The 14,540-nt window shown below is 43.9% G+C and overlaps 1 protein-coding gene across 2 annotated transcripts in view; it reads left to right on the forward strand.

Moving 5' to 3' along the window:
• Positions 1–8,786: 8,786 nt before the first annotated feature.
• The window catches only part of PTPN9 (protein tyrosine phosphatase non-receptor type 9), a 65,138-nt gene continuing 59,384 nt past the window's right edge, over positions 8,787–14,540 (forward strand). Inside the window, exon 1 of one of the 2 annotated variants that reach the window (XM_031440787.2) lies at positions 8,787–8,982. In XM_031440787.2, coding sequence (XP_031296647.2) covers positions 8,920–8,982 — 63 coding nt within the window. In that variant the 5' untranslated portion in view covers positions 8,787–8,919. Of the gene's footprint in view, positions 8,983–13,001; positions 13,590–14,540 lie in introns of those variants that run through there. The other variant, XM_031440790.2, reaches the window with a different exon arrangement.

The following is a 14,540-nucleotide window of genomic DNA, read 5'->3' on the forward strand; positions in this document are numbered from 1 at the left end:
CATATTGCTTTCTGCTTTTCTAGGACTTCTCTTGTTGGACAAAAAGACTTCACTATTCCACTCCAGCAGACTAAAATATTTTGGACAAAATTTCAGAGGGATCCAGGTCAGATCTTGTCTGACATGCAGTTGTTTCTTTGTGCTGATTAATTCTGGGAACAGATCCGGGCAGAAGTTGTGGTTAAGCGGAGACTGATCACACAAATTCAGCACACCACTGGAACTAGCCTCAGTGTTGGGCTCTTAGAGAGCTGCTCAAGCTGACTCTGTAAAACTGAAGAAGGAAGAAACCCTCTTCTTCCCCAACCCAGTGAAGATCCGACTGGCTGCAGAGTTCAGCATGCCTACATCAATACACTCTTCACTGAATTGAGGTCAGTTCTGTAATAGGAGCATCATATTCCTCTGCCAAGAAGCATGTTGTAGGCTGCTCAGAGGTTTAGTCTCTGTTTAATGATCTTCTGAAGGCTGTGGTCTGTGTTCTCAGCAGCAAACCGTATCATTTCAGGAGCTGTGCATGCTAGTATCAGTAGAGACTTGACCAGGCTCTGCCCAGAAATAAACAGATCTGAAAGGACTACTTCCCCAGAGAACACAATCTGGGGACAGATGCATGAGTCAAAGAACATATCACCGTGCACAACCTGATGTTGTTGAATAGTAGCTTGAAGGCTGTATCTCAGAGGAATACTCCTCAGAGTTTTAACTGAGGAGCCAGAATTATCTGTTGATCACTGAATAGCATGTGTCTCCTGTTTATATTTCTTTGCAAGTTATAAAACCACCTCCTGCCACCGTTTTCAAAGATAGTTGTGTCATAGTTGCTGTGATTGGATATTAGTTTTCTGATTATCCTTCTGAACAGCTCCCAGTGTCTTTTGTGTGGAATTATCTCTTCCCCATGCAGTATGGTCTGGTGGGACTGAAATCTGGGGGAACTGCCCGCTTTCAGCTAAGCACCGGGCTCATCACTCAAAATGGGCCGATCATGTGCTCCTCACCACGAATTTGTCTTGAGCAGAGGAACAAAGAGTGAATCAGCTGGATTTCATTTATTTTGCCCATGGAAAGGCAGGGGCTATTTCTTATCCTTGCTATGAAACCTGTGAGTGTCCAGTAAATTCCATCTTGCTTAAATTAGCTGGAGCTGATTTCTGCGCTTGCAACCAAAGAATGCTAAGCGATACCATTGCTGAGTGTGGCCCACCCTCCTTGCCTTGGCTGGAGGGCCAGCTTGGCATGAGTTAGCAAGGGACTACTATTTGAGGCCACTTATTTCATCTGAAGTGCCACTGGAACCCATGCATCTAGAACAGACCAGGCTCTTCAACCAGTTGACACAAAATAAGTAGTCTTGGTTATTTCACCGTTAACTTAGAAAAGCCACCCTGGGTTCTGATGCCTGCACGGAAGAGTTGTTGTCCACCTAATCTGTTTCTGTTTGACTGTGGTTTATCTACATTTGCTATTTCTCTGCAAGCTCACTTTTCACTTGTCTCAACCCACTGAAGTCTGCCTTCTGTTCCTCCCACTGCAAGTGCTCTCTTCAAGGGATTGGTGGTCTCGTGTTCCCCAAGTCTCCAGGACGTTTCCCAGGCTTTCTCTTCCCTGACTCAGCTGCTGGGTAAGGGCTGACGCCTTCTCTGAGCTCCAGCTCTGTGGATACAGATCTAACTACTTACCAGTCTCCCAGTCACTTCAGACTCAGCATGTCCCAAGATGAACTCATTATCTTTCCCCCTCAGACCTCTCAATCATGTTCTTCCTGAGATCTTTGTCCTTGTTAATGGCATTTAGTCAGTCACTCGAGCTAGGAACCTAGGAGACATTCTGATGAGTCCTGTCCATTTCGTACCTCTCACAGCTAATGAGTAGCCGTGTCCTTTAAATCCCACCTCTCTCTCTTTAATTACCTCTGCGGTCTAAGGCCTTAATTCAGGTCGTCATCGTTCTCACCTGGGGCGCTGCGGGGGTGTCTTACCTACTTGCCCTGCCACCAGCTCCCAACCCCCCGATCTAAGCCAGCTCTGTCACAGCAGCTGGCAGGGGGGATCCTTTCTAAAAATGAAAATCTGGTCATGTTACTTCAAGGACTTCCGACGGCCTACAAGGTACATGTGAAGCTTCTGGGCCTGATATGCAGGTTTCTTCACGACCTGGCCTTAGTGTATCTGTCTGATCTCGTAAAATACCTTGTCTCCTTTGCTGCCTCCTCTCTAGCAATGCTGCTTTACAGTTCCCAGTATAGACACATGTGTTTCATACATTCCCCCCACTAAAACCATCCCTCTTCACTCTGGTTTCATTCACCTGGTGAATATACTCATCTTTGAAAAACTCCATTCAACAGTTACCTGTTTGAAATTTTACCTCTGCAGGTGGAATTAGCCATTCTTGTCTTTGTGCCCTCCCCATCCCACTATATATCTATTTCCCAAAGTTAGGGATAGTCCCCAAGACCACTCTTTGGTTTGATAATTCTCCAGAAGGACTCACAGACTCACTGAAAGCTGTTTTACTCACATTTACAGTTTATCACAGTGAAAGGAAACAGATTAAAGTTAGTCAAGAGAATAAATGCATAAGGCAGAATCCAGGCAAGTTCCAAACATAGACCTTCCACCTGTCCTCTCCCAGTGGATTCATGAACAACATTGATTTTCCTGGCAATTGTGTGTGACAATTATGGAGTATTGCCAACCAGAGAATCTCACCTGAGCCTTGGTGTCCAAAGTTTAATAAAAACTTTGGGCTTTGTCACACAAACCTGGTTGGCCAATTTCAGTCTCCAGCCTGTCTTGGGGTCTAGCTGATAACATATGATCCAAAGCCCCCCTTCCCCCAAGTCACAGTGCTGGATTATCTGGTGTGGTCAAGGCCCCCCTTATAAAAACAGACACTTTTATTAGGCAGGACATTCTGAGGGCTTAAAGGGTTATTTCCCAGGAGCCAAGGGCAAAGTCTAACCTCTCTTTGGGCAAGGTTAAATTCTTTACTAATACTTCCTTTATTATTTTGCAAGTTCTCTGAGGTCAAGGACATTTTAAAAATCCCCAGTGCCTGGCATTATCCCTGGCACTTGTTGTATAAATAAATGTTGGTTGAGTGAATGAAATGATGAGCTAGAATGAGAATGCAGACCAGAGGAGAGCCCCTCCCCTCTCTGCTGCCTGGAGGAGTGATTCTGCAGAAAAGACTGAGTGGAGGTGTGTGGTGTGCTGCTAACAGGTGGCTGGAGACGCTGCAGACTTCTAAGAACAAGAACTATATTTAATTCTGTGAACGTGAGTGAAAGGATACCCTAAAAACTTCTTACTACGTACATCGGAGGAAATAAAGAAACCATCTTCCTAGCTACAGACTTCCTTTTTAATAGGAAATGAACAGAAACTCCCCCTATATCTTTTAAGCAACGTGGTCTTTCGTTTCATGTCTTCTGATAAGTAAGGCAGGAAAAGTTGATAAAAACCTTGAGATTTCAGCCGGAGTGTGACTGCTTGCTTTGGTAAGATGAGTTGATTTTTGAGTCCCATCTTGTCTTGGGATTCTGTTGTTATACCTAATCTTGACATCAAAGAAGAACTAGATTAATTTAAAAATGTTGTTTCCCCATCAAGGGCTGAGAATTTTGGTCTTGGGCCTTGGTTTATTGTGACTCATCCCCTGCCCCATCTTCCCCAGGAGGGTCTGCTTTCTCATAACAGGCGGAGGCAAGGTGTAGAGGGCCTGGGAGAGCTGGGAGGCTGGCAGCAGGGAAGGTGAATTAAGAATGGCCTCAGGCAGCAAATATCTGAGGGAAGAGACAGAGTCCCCTAATGTTGAATGTGTGCATTTGTTTCTCACACCCATTCCAAGGGATGCTGTTTTGAAAAGTTGTGTTTTGTATCTGTTTTGATGGGGCAGAAGAGTGGCCAGAGGCAGCCTGGGAAACTGGGAGGTAGGCCTCACTTTTGGGCCCAGCCCAGAAACATCCTCCCCATCTTGAGGGAAAGTGTGGAAGAGGGAAAGTGTGGAACCGGAAAAGGCAAATTTTGAAACCTGGAGAGCTCTTCTGGCTAGAATTTTGCACAAGCCATTAGCATTTGTAGCAAACTTCCTCCCTCCACCTCCCAGTGAGCTGGCAGTCTTCCAGGTCTTCTGTCTCTCCCTCTGTTTTTGCCCTTCAGGTTTCCTCTGCAGTCAGACTGGGAAATAAAAGATGGAACTGAAATCTGTCATTTCTGCTTCTCATTAGGAAATTTAACAAAAGTTTTTTTATAAGGGAGGAAATTGAAACTTGCTCAAACAAGTTTCCATCTGTGAACCTAATGTATCCATTCTGCTCTGGTCTCCCCATTAACACAGGTAAGTCAAGGTGAGTGAGAGTAATGTAACTCAGTTGGTACCTCTCTTCTGTATTGTTTCCCCATGAGCAACTGAGTACCTGTTTGGTACTCTTTGGCAAGACTTGGACTTTGTTTGCTAGAAAAGGATGGGCCCCTTCTTTCAGAAAACATTGATTGAGCACTGCCTGCTGTGTACTATACATTGTGCTAGGTTCTGAAGAGAGACCAATGAATAAGACATGGTCCCCGCTCTCAAGGAGCTCAGGGTCTATGGGGTGAGAGACAGGTAAGCAAATAATTACATTTCAGAGTGTGAGGTAAACTCTGGACAATAGGAAGTAACACAGTTCAGTGACTGATTGAGCTGTGATCTGGGAATGGTAAGCAGGAATGTCAGATGAGAGAACGATTTGTGTGAGGAAGGAGCCAAATCATATTTTACTTTGAGAAAAAAGGAAAGAAAAAGCAAAGAATAGCAGTAGGTCAGCCATCCTAGTGATTGGCCTATGAGTTAACAAGAAAAAATTTTCATCCTAGACCCTGGTTAGTGGTACGACCTTATTTATTTTGTGTTTGTCTTTTAGAAAAATGGCAATAAGATTTTTTTTTTCTCTTTTATAGCCAAAGCGTGTATATAACATAACACAAGTCTCTTTCATAGGCAGCAGATATTTTGGAGCAATATTTGAGAGGAGCTTTGGATTTTAGAAGTAAAGGAGTTTGGGGGGAAAGGTTACAAAATTCTAATCATAGCTTTAGAAGTATCTCTATTCCTAGACTCGAACAAATATTTTAAAAAGGCAGGAGAAAATGGTAAGATAGAGGTCTCAGAGTTAGGGCGGCTGTTTTCACTGATTGAGTCATTCAATACATATTTATGAAGGACCTGCCGACTAGGTACTAGGCTCTAGGCATTGAGGGTACAGGGGCCAACAAGGCAGATGTGGTTCCTGCCTTCCTAGAGCTTACAGTCTGCTAGGGCAGGCGGACACTAGGCCAATGAACATGGAAACATGCACAACTACAAACTGTGATCAGCTCTCTGATAAAAAAGCAAGAAGGTGCTGGGGGAGAGAGTAGCAGGGAGTCAGTTTAGGGAGCAGTCAAGGAGGATATTGCTGAGGAAGTGACTTTTGAGCTGAAACCTTACGGATGAGTCAGATTTGTCTGGTGAAGGAGGTGGGAAAAAGGGGAGGATAAGCTTTCTAGACAGAGACCTGAAACCTATGCTTTAAAAGCAAAAAACAAAAGTGTAACTCATAACACACCTCCCCCCAAGGCTCCCTCATTGTAATTTATTTTCCACTTTCAGATTTCATTTCATGTTAATTTAATAAAATGTGATTTTGTCTGTCATCCGTACCCTCTCCCCCCAACCATACCCTAGTCTTCCTTCTGAGGCCCTGCAGCCAAGCATTCAAAACTCCAAAGCTATGTCAATACATATGGATCAACCTTACATATATTTTTGAAGATCAAAACTTAAGCTGTCTCATACTGTGATGGTGGGACTAGATGAATGAGGCATTTAGAACAGTGTCCAGCACATGGTAATGATACATGTGAACTTACTATTTCAGTGTATGTGTGTACTATAATTTATTTACTGAGTTTCCTCTTGATGGGCCATTATATTGTTTCCAGTCTTTTGTATTACAAACTGTTCTGCAATCTCAAAGATTTTATTGAGCAGGATGACAGTATCATATTTGATTTCGTTAGTTGGAGCCAGCAGTTAAAGGCAAGACTTGTACTCTGATTCTCCTAAGATTTACCACTCAGAGCAAATCCAGCCAGCTTTACACTTGGTTTTGTTCCCCATGTCTCTGCTCAGAAACTTCCAAACATTGTCCTGATAGGACTGTGATAGGGAACAGTTCCGGAAAATTGTTCCCTTACACACCCACACGCCCACACACACAGCTGTGCCTGTGAAAGCTCTGCCGAGTTCTCTCTTCTCGCTCTCGCTGTTAAACCTCTCCCTTTTTGAACTTTCCCCACTGATACCTGCACTAGGAGTCAGAATGCTTGGATTCAAGTTCTAGCTCAATACTAATTAATTAGCTGTGTGACCTTCAGATAAATGACCAACCCCTGATGTCCTGAGGATCACCGGGCAAAACAAGTGTAACAATGTAAACAGTGGGTTAAGAGGCTCCATCCTCTTCTGTGTCCACTCTGTGGTTTGTACCACTCAGGTTCTGCCATTTTGTATTCCAGCGTAGTCCTAGAGCCATTTGCCTGCTTACAGAGAAAAACTATATTCATTTATATTACTATTCAAAAATTCTTTGGGAAAGGTTATACATCTACGCACAAAATTTAAATACACACACACACTATGTTGTTAGAAGCCAAGCTAGTAGTTACTCTTGATGATAGTGACTGGGAGGGGACATAAGGAGGGCTTTGGCAAGTTGGGAATGTTCTATTGCTTGATCTGTGTGCAGGTTACATGGGTGTATTCAGTTTATGCAATTCATCATGCTGCATACACATTTTCACCTTTCTGAATGTATATTATACTTCAATAAAAAGTTAAAAAAAAAAAAAACTTAAGAGATGTACAAGGACCATGTAGAGAAAAGTTTTCTTCTCCCTTCTGTTACTTAGAATCCCAGTTCCCATCCTGGGAAACAACCACTATCTTTCCTGTGTATCCTCTCAAAGCTTTTCTATGTATAAATAAGTTTACAAATAAATACATATTCATTTTTTTCTTTACACATATGACAGCATATTATGCACACCAAATGGGTCTTGCATTTTTTCACTTGATAACATAGCTCATTCCACATCCTTACATATGTCAGAGACCACTGCCTTGTTCATTGTTGTAACTCTAGTGCCGAGCCCAGTGCCTGGCATATAAATATACTTGCTAAATAAACAGATTATCTTCCAGAGGAGTGTGTGGTTGCAATATTGAAACTGTAACTTCTGTATAGGGTGATGAACTCAACCTAGGGTCAGCCTTATTGGTACAAGGTATAGGTAACCTACCTGAGATACAAACAGATCCAAGCACCGAAAATTTCTTCTCTAACCAAGGGCAGCCTAAAGTTTCTATTTCCATGATGCAGAAATGAGGTGAGGTCAGAGATTGCTTTTCAAGTCCTAGAAGGAACATCAGAACCCAGAGCATCTTTCTCAGTTGTCTTAAGACTCCTCCTATTTGCCTCCGTGTGCTCTCCAGGCCTTGGGACTAGCTGTGGCACTCACTTGTTGATTGGGTCCTTTTGGGGGTATTTATTTTTGGTCTGGAATGATGCAAAAACATACCAGACCCAGCCTTACCTTTCCTATTCCCCCCTTACCCCCAAACTGACTCCCAAGACTACCCTGTAAGACCGCGAAGTTCTTTGCTGCGCTCGCCTTAGTGAAAATCAAAGGCTTACAAAAGCTGCATGATTCCTGAAAGAGGTTCAAAATCAGATGCTGTTTTTGAGGGACCGGAGCTACAGGATCCAACCGGCCAGGAGAGAGCGAGCTACGAGGAGCAACTAGCTAGCAGGTCTGTTCCCTCCACCGGCGCTTCCTGAACCTTGCAAGCAACCTTTCCAGATCTTTAAGTCAGCAAGCCACGTGGAAATGGATGAGCATTTTGGGTTTCCCGTATGTAAGTGGTAGTAGCAAGTAACCCCAGGCCAGGTGCCCGTCCGCAGCCGGTTTTCAAACGCGTGTGTTCTCTCCTTCCTCCACGGAGCTTAACTTCGTGGAACCTCACACGCCTTTCTTCTTCCTTTTTCTCGCTCCCCGTGGTCCAGAGTGGCCGAAGCCCCTCCCCCGCCCGGGCTCCTCTGGGTCTCCCCTCCCCCGCGCCTCCCCTCCGCGTCCCCCTCCTCGAGCTCCGCTCCCCCCGCCCCCGGGCTCCTCTCTGTCTCCCCCTCCCGGACGGTGTCCGTGCTCGGCCCGGCCCTCCTCGCCGCCTGTTTGTGAATGAGACGCTCAGTTTCTCAATGGAGCCGCGGGGGCTCGGGCGGACGCTGTGCGGCCGCAGCGCTGGCCCTGAGCCGGGAGGGGGGCGCGTTTCCCTCGCTCCCTCCCTCTCTCCCTCCCTCCCGCCACCGCGGCTTTTGAGGAACCGGGCTGAGAGGCTGCGGCGCAGGTCGCAGGGCCCCGGATCCCCGAGGACTCCTCGTCACGTTCTGGAGGAGGGAGCGCGGCTGGAGACGCTGGACGCCGAGGAGGCCGGTGGCCTTCGGGAAAATTCCCCCGCGGCCCTTCGCTCCGGGCTCAGAAAGTTCTTGATTTCCCGTTTCCTTTTTTGATCCCTATTAGCTCCTCGCCTACAGTATTTTTTTTTTCCGGGAGAGGAGGGGGAGTGTTGAGGAAAGGAACGAAGAAAAATAAAAAAGGATTTCCGCCCAGAAGAGAGCGACAGTTCTGAGAGCTTTCTTTTAAGGAAACAGAAGCGGCGTTTGCGGCCGCCGCGGGCGCCGGGCCCCGCCGGCCCAGCCATGCGCGAGCCGGCCCCGGGCTGCTGAGGCGCGGGGACGCGGACGCCGAGGCACCCCGCACGGTGCTGCCCGCGCTCCCGGGCGAGTTCTGACCGCCGGGCAACGGCGGCGGCGGCGGCGGCGGCGGCGGCGGGATGGAGCCCGCGACCGCGCCCCAGCCCGACATGGCGCCGGAGCTGACCCCGGAGGAGGAGCAGGTAAGCGGGGCTGCGGCCGCGGCGGTGGGTGTGTCCGGACCCCCGAGGCCTAGCCCAGCCTCGGCCTGCCCGGCCGCGCTCTCCGCGGGTCCGCCGTGGCCTGGCCTCCCCCCACCCCCACCTCCCGGCGGCCTCGCCCCAGGCCGCAATCCCCAGGAACGCGGGGCGCCGCTGGCCGCCGCTCCGGGCCTCTTCTGCTTGCTGCTTAGGGGAGGCATATTGCCTCCTCCCCCTGTTCCGGGGCGAATAAAGTTTCTCGAACTGGGGGCCTCCCTTTATCTCTGCCAACTGTCCCCGACCCCGACGTTTGCAGAACACCTACTTTGCCTCCGGTCCTACCACCCCATACATGTTTTGCTTCATTCCGTGAGGGTTTGTGGTTTTCTAAGGGCAGGAAAAGCGCCACTTTGGGGGCAGGGTTCCTGCGGGGACTGTCTCCCCTCCCCAGGAGAGCGAAGGCACTGTGTCCATAGGTGCCCTAGATTTTCAGATGCGCCCCTCGGGCTTCTCAGAGGGCTTTGGCCTGTTTGGACAGATTCTGTAAGACCCAGACCTTCTCAGGCTCCCAGAGTCCCTGGCCTTGACCTCCCTGTTAGCTCTCTCCGGCTGGGCGCATCCCCTCACCCCCACTTCCCTCTCTCATCTCATCTCACTGTCTCCATCTTTCTGAAGCCTACATTGAGCTCCATTGTCCCTTAAAGCTTATGACTTTCAGTTCCCAGAAGGAAGTGGTTTGCGGTGTCATTTTGGGGGCTTGGGTAAAGGAAGAGCCCAGGGCCCTTATAACTTTCCCTCGCCCACATTTCCGCTGGGGAGACATGGACCACTCCTGAGGATAGTAGGAAAGTCCGCTAGCTGAGACTGGAACCCTAAAGTCTTTTCGCTGTCTCTTCCTTAGCACTGCCCAATACCCATGCTCAGATATAGCCATGGGCCATGGTCTGATTCCATTTTTTTTTTTAAGCCTAAAGTAAGAAAAAGATGAACCATGCTGGTAACCCATTTCAAGCTGCCAGCCCTTGTAAGGACCACGTTTGGTAGTAGTTTCTAGTGTGGAGACAATCTGGTTTTATAAAGTAGTATTAGTTAATGGGGTTGTTTAAGACCTGATTTTTAAAAAGCCCTTGACTTTTCTCATTTGTGGAGCTGACTACTTTTCATATTTGGCTTCTGATCACAGTCTTGTCTTTTTGACGCCTAGAGATAATATCGGCATGGGGAAAAAGAATTCTGCTGCTCTGTACAAGCAGTGGTAACATCCTGGTTACTGCAATTTAATGTTAATAAAATGCTATTCGGGGCCTAGTGCAAGCAGGTGGCCAAAGAGCCCACGCTGCCAAAATTAGGGAAATGCTACTTCAGCACTAAGGTATGATGTGTTAGGTTGATTTTAAGGGGGCAGAACTTTTTCACTTTTCTTTGGGCTAGTCACATTTGAAGCTTTTATGTTTCTAAGACTTGAAAGCATCAGTATTCCACTATGAAATGGCATTTGGTTGCGAATTTAAAAATTAAAACTGAGAAAAGTAAATATTAAAATATTCATAGTATTGATAAATTATTAGCTTTGTATATAGTGTATGCATATATACAACTGTTTAGTAAAAATCTTTTACATTGAATGAATGTGATGGGAGTTAACAAGGACTGGATGGAAATAAAATAAATACAGGAATATCAAGAAGTTTTGTGGGTTTTTTTTTAACATATCTTTTCCTACAAAATATCAAGTTTTCTACAGGCATTTCAAAACATTGAAACAGAAACATAAAAACATAATTCCAATTATGGTAATGCCTGATGAAATTTTGTATTTGTGTTTAATATCACATGAGAATACTCTTTTAAGATTTATTTAAAATATTTAAATCGAACAGCAGCAAGTGCATACTAGTCTTATCAAAGTAGTCATCATGGGAAATGACACATTCATTCCATAATGCTGCCACATTGCTCAAACCAATTTTAGAACTCATTTGGAGTTGACTTCAAAGCTTGTGGCAAAAAAAAAAAATTGTGGCAGAATCTTTGAAATATCTTCAGTGTTGGAAAAATGTACGTTTGAGAGTCAATTTGATTTTTAGAAATAGCAAAAAAATCTTTTGGAACCCCATTTTATAGGTAAAGTAGGGGATCAAACTGGATAACACAGTTTCAGGCCCTTTTGTGGGTGTGTAAACTGCCTTAAAGATGTTTCTGGAGCAGATCCCTCCCAAATGGTATCTCCTTCTGTCTAGTCATACAGATCATAAACCATGAAGTTTTCTTGGATACTTTGCTCTCCCTCAACACCTGTAGATCACACATCATCAGGTTTTCCTGAGTGTCTCTTGAATTCATTGATTTTACCACCACCACCACCATATCACCCTAGTCCAAGCTACTGTCGTATCCTGACAGAAGTTTTGTTTCCTACCTGATCCATCTACATTCCTTAGGTCTCATTCCAGAAACTAAAGGCCAATTGCAAATTTGACTGCATTTTCCTTTTAGCCTACCTGTCCCCAAAATAAGCAGTCATTTGGCTGAGCCAAAGCCTCAGTGGCTTTTCACTGTTCTCTGGATTGTTACAACTCTTGAATTTGGTCTACAAAACCTCAGCCCTTGTGTGGTTTAGAATCCTAGCTAATTTTCTCACTTCATGTTTGCTCCAAGTACACTGGTCTTTTGGTCCTGCATTCTTGCCTGTTTCTTCCTGCTACAGGGTCTTTGCACAAATTGCTTTCCTCTGTCCTGGGGACCACCCTCCACTCTAAACTTCCTCTTCATCCTTCAGCTCTCAGCTTTTACTTCCTCTGAAAGGCCTTCCTTGATCGCCCCAATTAGGTTAGATCTGTTACTGGCTCTCAGAGTTCCATGTACCACCCTCTGCATCACTTATCACACTGTACGATTGCATGACTGGCAGCTCCTTGAGGGTTGGAATTGTGTCTGCTTTTGCTAATGATCATGCACATTGCCTAGCACATAACTGGCACTGAATGGACATTCAGGAAATACTTGTGGAATGAAGAGTTGTTCCCTGCGATTTGTACACAGACAGCATCATCTCTTTTCAGAGTGGCTTATAAAAATAAGGACATTGTTCATTTTGATACATGTTTTGAAGGTCATCATTATTGCTTCATAGTCTCATTTCCTATCTAGGCATGTATTGAACTGATATACCAAGTTCTCATTTGTAACTTTGATGTTTCTTCTTTTATTTTTTCATTTCTCAGTATAGAGCTTAAAACTGAGTTACAAGAAAAAGTATGCTTTGCCTTTAAGGAGTTTACATGAATAACAACGGAGTAATAACAGTAACTATTTCCTGTGTTCCTGCTTTGAGTCAGGCTCTGTGTTGGGCATTTCACATACAGTTAATTCTCATAAGATTGGAATTATTACCTCATTTTGCAAATGAGAAAACTCAGACTGAGAAAAGGAAATTGCCCAACTTCACACAGCTAGCAATTGATGGAGCCATGATTTCCACCCAGGTCTAGGTTATTCTGCCTCCACTGCAAATGTTCCCCCTATTATACTAAATATATTACTTCTCATGAAGCAATTAGCCAGCTTACTAAGATGCCTACATGGATATATAATAGCTACTTGTGTGGGTTTTGGTATCGATATATGTGTTTGGTTTTGATGATGCTTCTTAAAATATAGTTTTAAAAATACAGACAGGAAAAAATTTGGAAAACCTTTACTCAGACCTGTGTATTGCCAGCAGAAACATATTGTACAGTCTGTGCAAGAAACTGTGATGAAATTACTCTTGGAAAAAATTTGTTCCTTACGCTAGAGTTGGCTGTGGAAAGATGAGAAAGTTCTGGAGATGGATAGTGGTGATGGTTGCACAATAATGTAAATGTACTTAGTGCCACTGAACTGTACACTTAAAAAATGGTTAAAATGGTAATTTTTATGTTTTATCACAATAAAAAAGTATGTGTACACAATGCCTTTAAAAGGCTTTAAATTTTTTAATATCCTTTTTCTTTCATTGAAATGGATGGAGGCCATTTCTACTAAAATTTGATGTATCCTACAGATATACCTGCTCACATATGGAATGGCATATGTACATTGCAGCATTGTTTACAAAAGCAAAAGAGTAGAAACACAGTATCCTGCTAGAAGAGGCTGGTTAATAATGTGTATCCATGCAAAGGAGTACTACACAGCTGAAAAAAATGAACGAGGACGATCTCTGTTTACTGACTTGATTTAGAAAGATCGGCAGGTTATATTGTTAAGTGAAGGAAAGTAGGGTATAGGTTTATATAGTATGCAACTTTATGCATAAGAAATGAGAGGAGTAAGACTGTATATTCATATTTGCCAAGCAAGAAACTAATTACAAGGGTTACCTGCAGTGTGCAAGGAAGAAGGAGTGGATGCGAAGAGGGTTGAAGAGAGGTTTCTGAGTACATACTTTTAACATTGTTTTGATTTTTCAGTCATGCCGATGCATTTTCTATTAAGAATAGGAACAAGACTGGATAAAGAAGCTGTGGTATATTTATACAATGGACTACTACTGAGCCATAAAAAATAATAAAATAATGCCATTTGCAGCAATGTGGATGGACCTGGACATCATCATTCTAAGTGAAGTAAGCCAGAAAGAGAAAGAAAAATACCATGTGACATCACTTATATGTGGAATCTAAATAAAAGACAAATGAACTTATTTACAGAACAGAAATAGACTCACAGACATAAAAACAAACTTATGGTTACTAGGATGGGAAGGGGGTGGGAAGGGATACTTTGGGAGTTTGAGATTTGCAGATACTAACTAGTATATGTAAAACAGATAAACAACAATTTTATACTGTATAGCACAGGGAACTATATTCAATGTCTTGTAATAACCTATGATGAAAAATAATATGAAAACGAATTTATGCATGTATATTTATGACTGAACTATTATACTGTATACCAGAAATTGACATAACATTGTAAATTGACTATACATCAATAAAAAACAAAAACAACAAACAAACGGGATGATGAAAAAGAAAAAGAATAGGAGCAAGAAATATTTAGAAGATGAAATGGGGAAAGAGGGGGCAGTTGTGGAGAGGTTGCCCAGTTCATCCTTCCTACCATTTATAATTCCCCACCTCCACCCCACCAACAACTTCATGGATTTTTTCAGGTTGTTTTTCAATCTGAGGTTAACTGAGATAAACGTAACACTACAATAGTTATAGTTCAGGCTCTTTACATAGCATTTAATATTCTTAACAACCTAATAATGTAGCCTCTGTCATTTACATTCTCATTTTACAAAAGAGGAAACAGAGGCTGGGAGAGAGGTTAAGTAACCAACCCAAGCTCCCATGCAGCCAGCAAATTCAATTCGAACCCATTGTCTGTCAAATTTGGTCTCCCAACATCCTTATACAAATATCTTTGAACACTTGTTTTTTTGTTTTTTTTTTTTTTCATTTCTTTGGCTACATTATTAGAAGTGAGTGTACTGGGTTAAGGAAATTGTACTTTCTAATGTTTTCTTTTTTTTTTATTAAAAAATTGCCAAAAAAACCCGAGTTGGC

The sequence above is a fragment of the Camelus dromedarius genome, chromosome 29 (genome assembly GCF_036321535.1).
Source record: "Camelus dromedarius isolate mCamDro1 chromosome 29, mCamDro1.pat, whole genome shotgun sequence".
Classification (NCBI taxonomy): Eukaryota; Metazoa; Chordata; class Mammalia; order Artiodactyla; family Camelidae; genus Camelus; species Camelus dromedarius.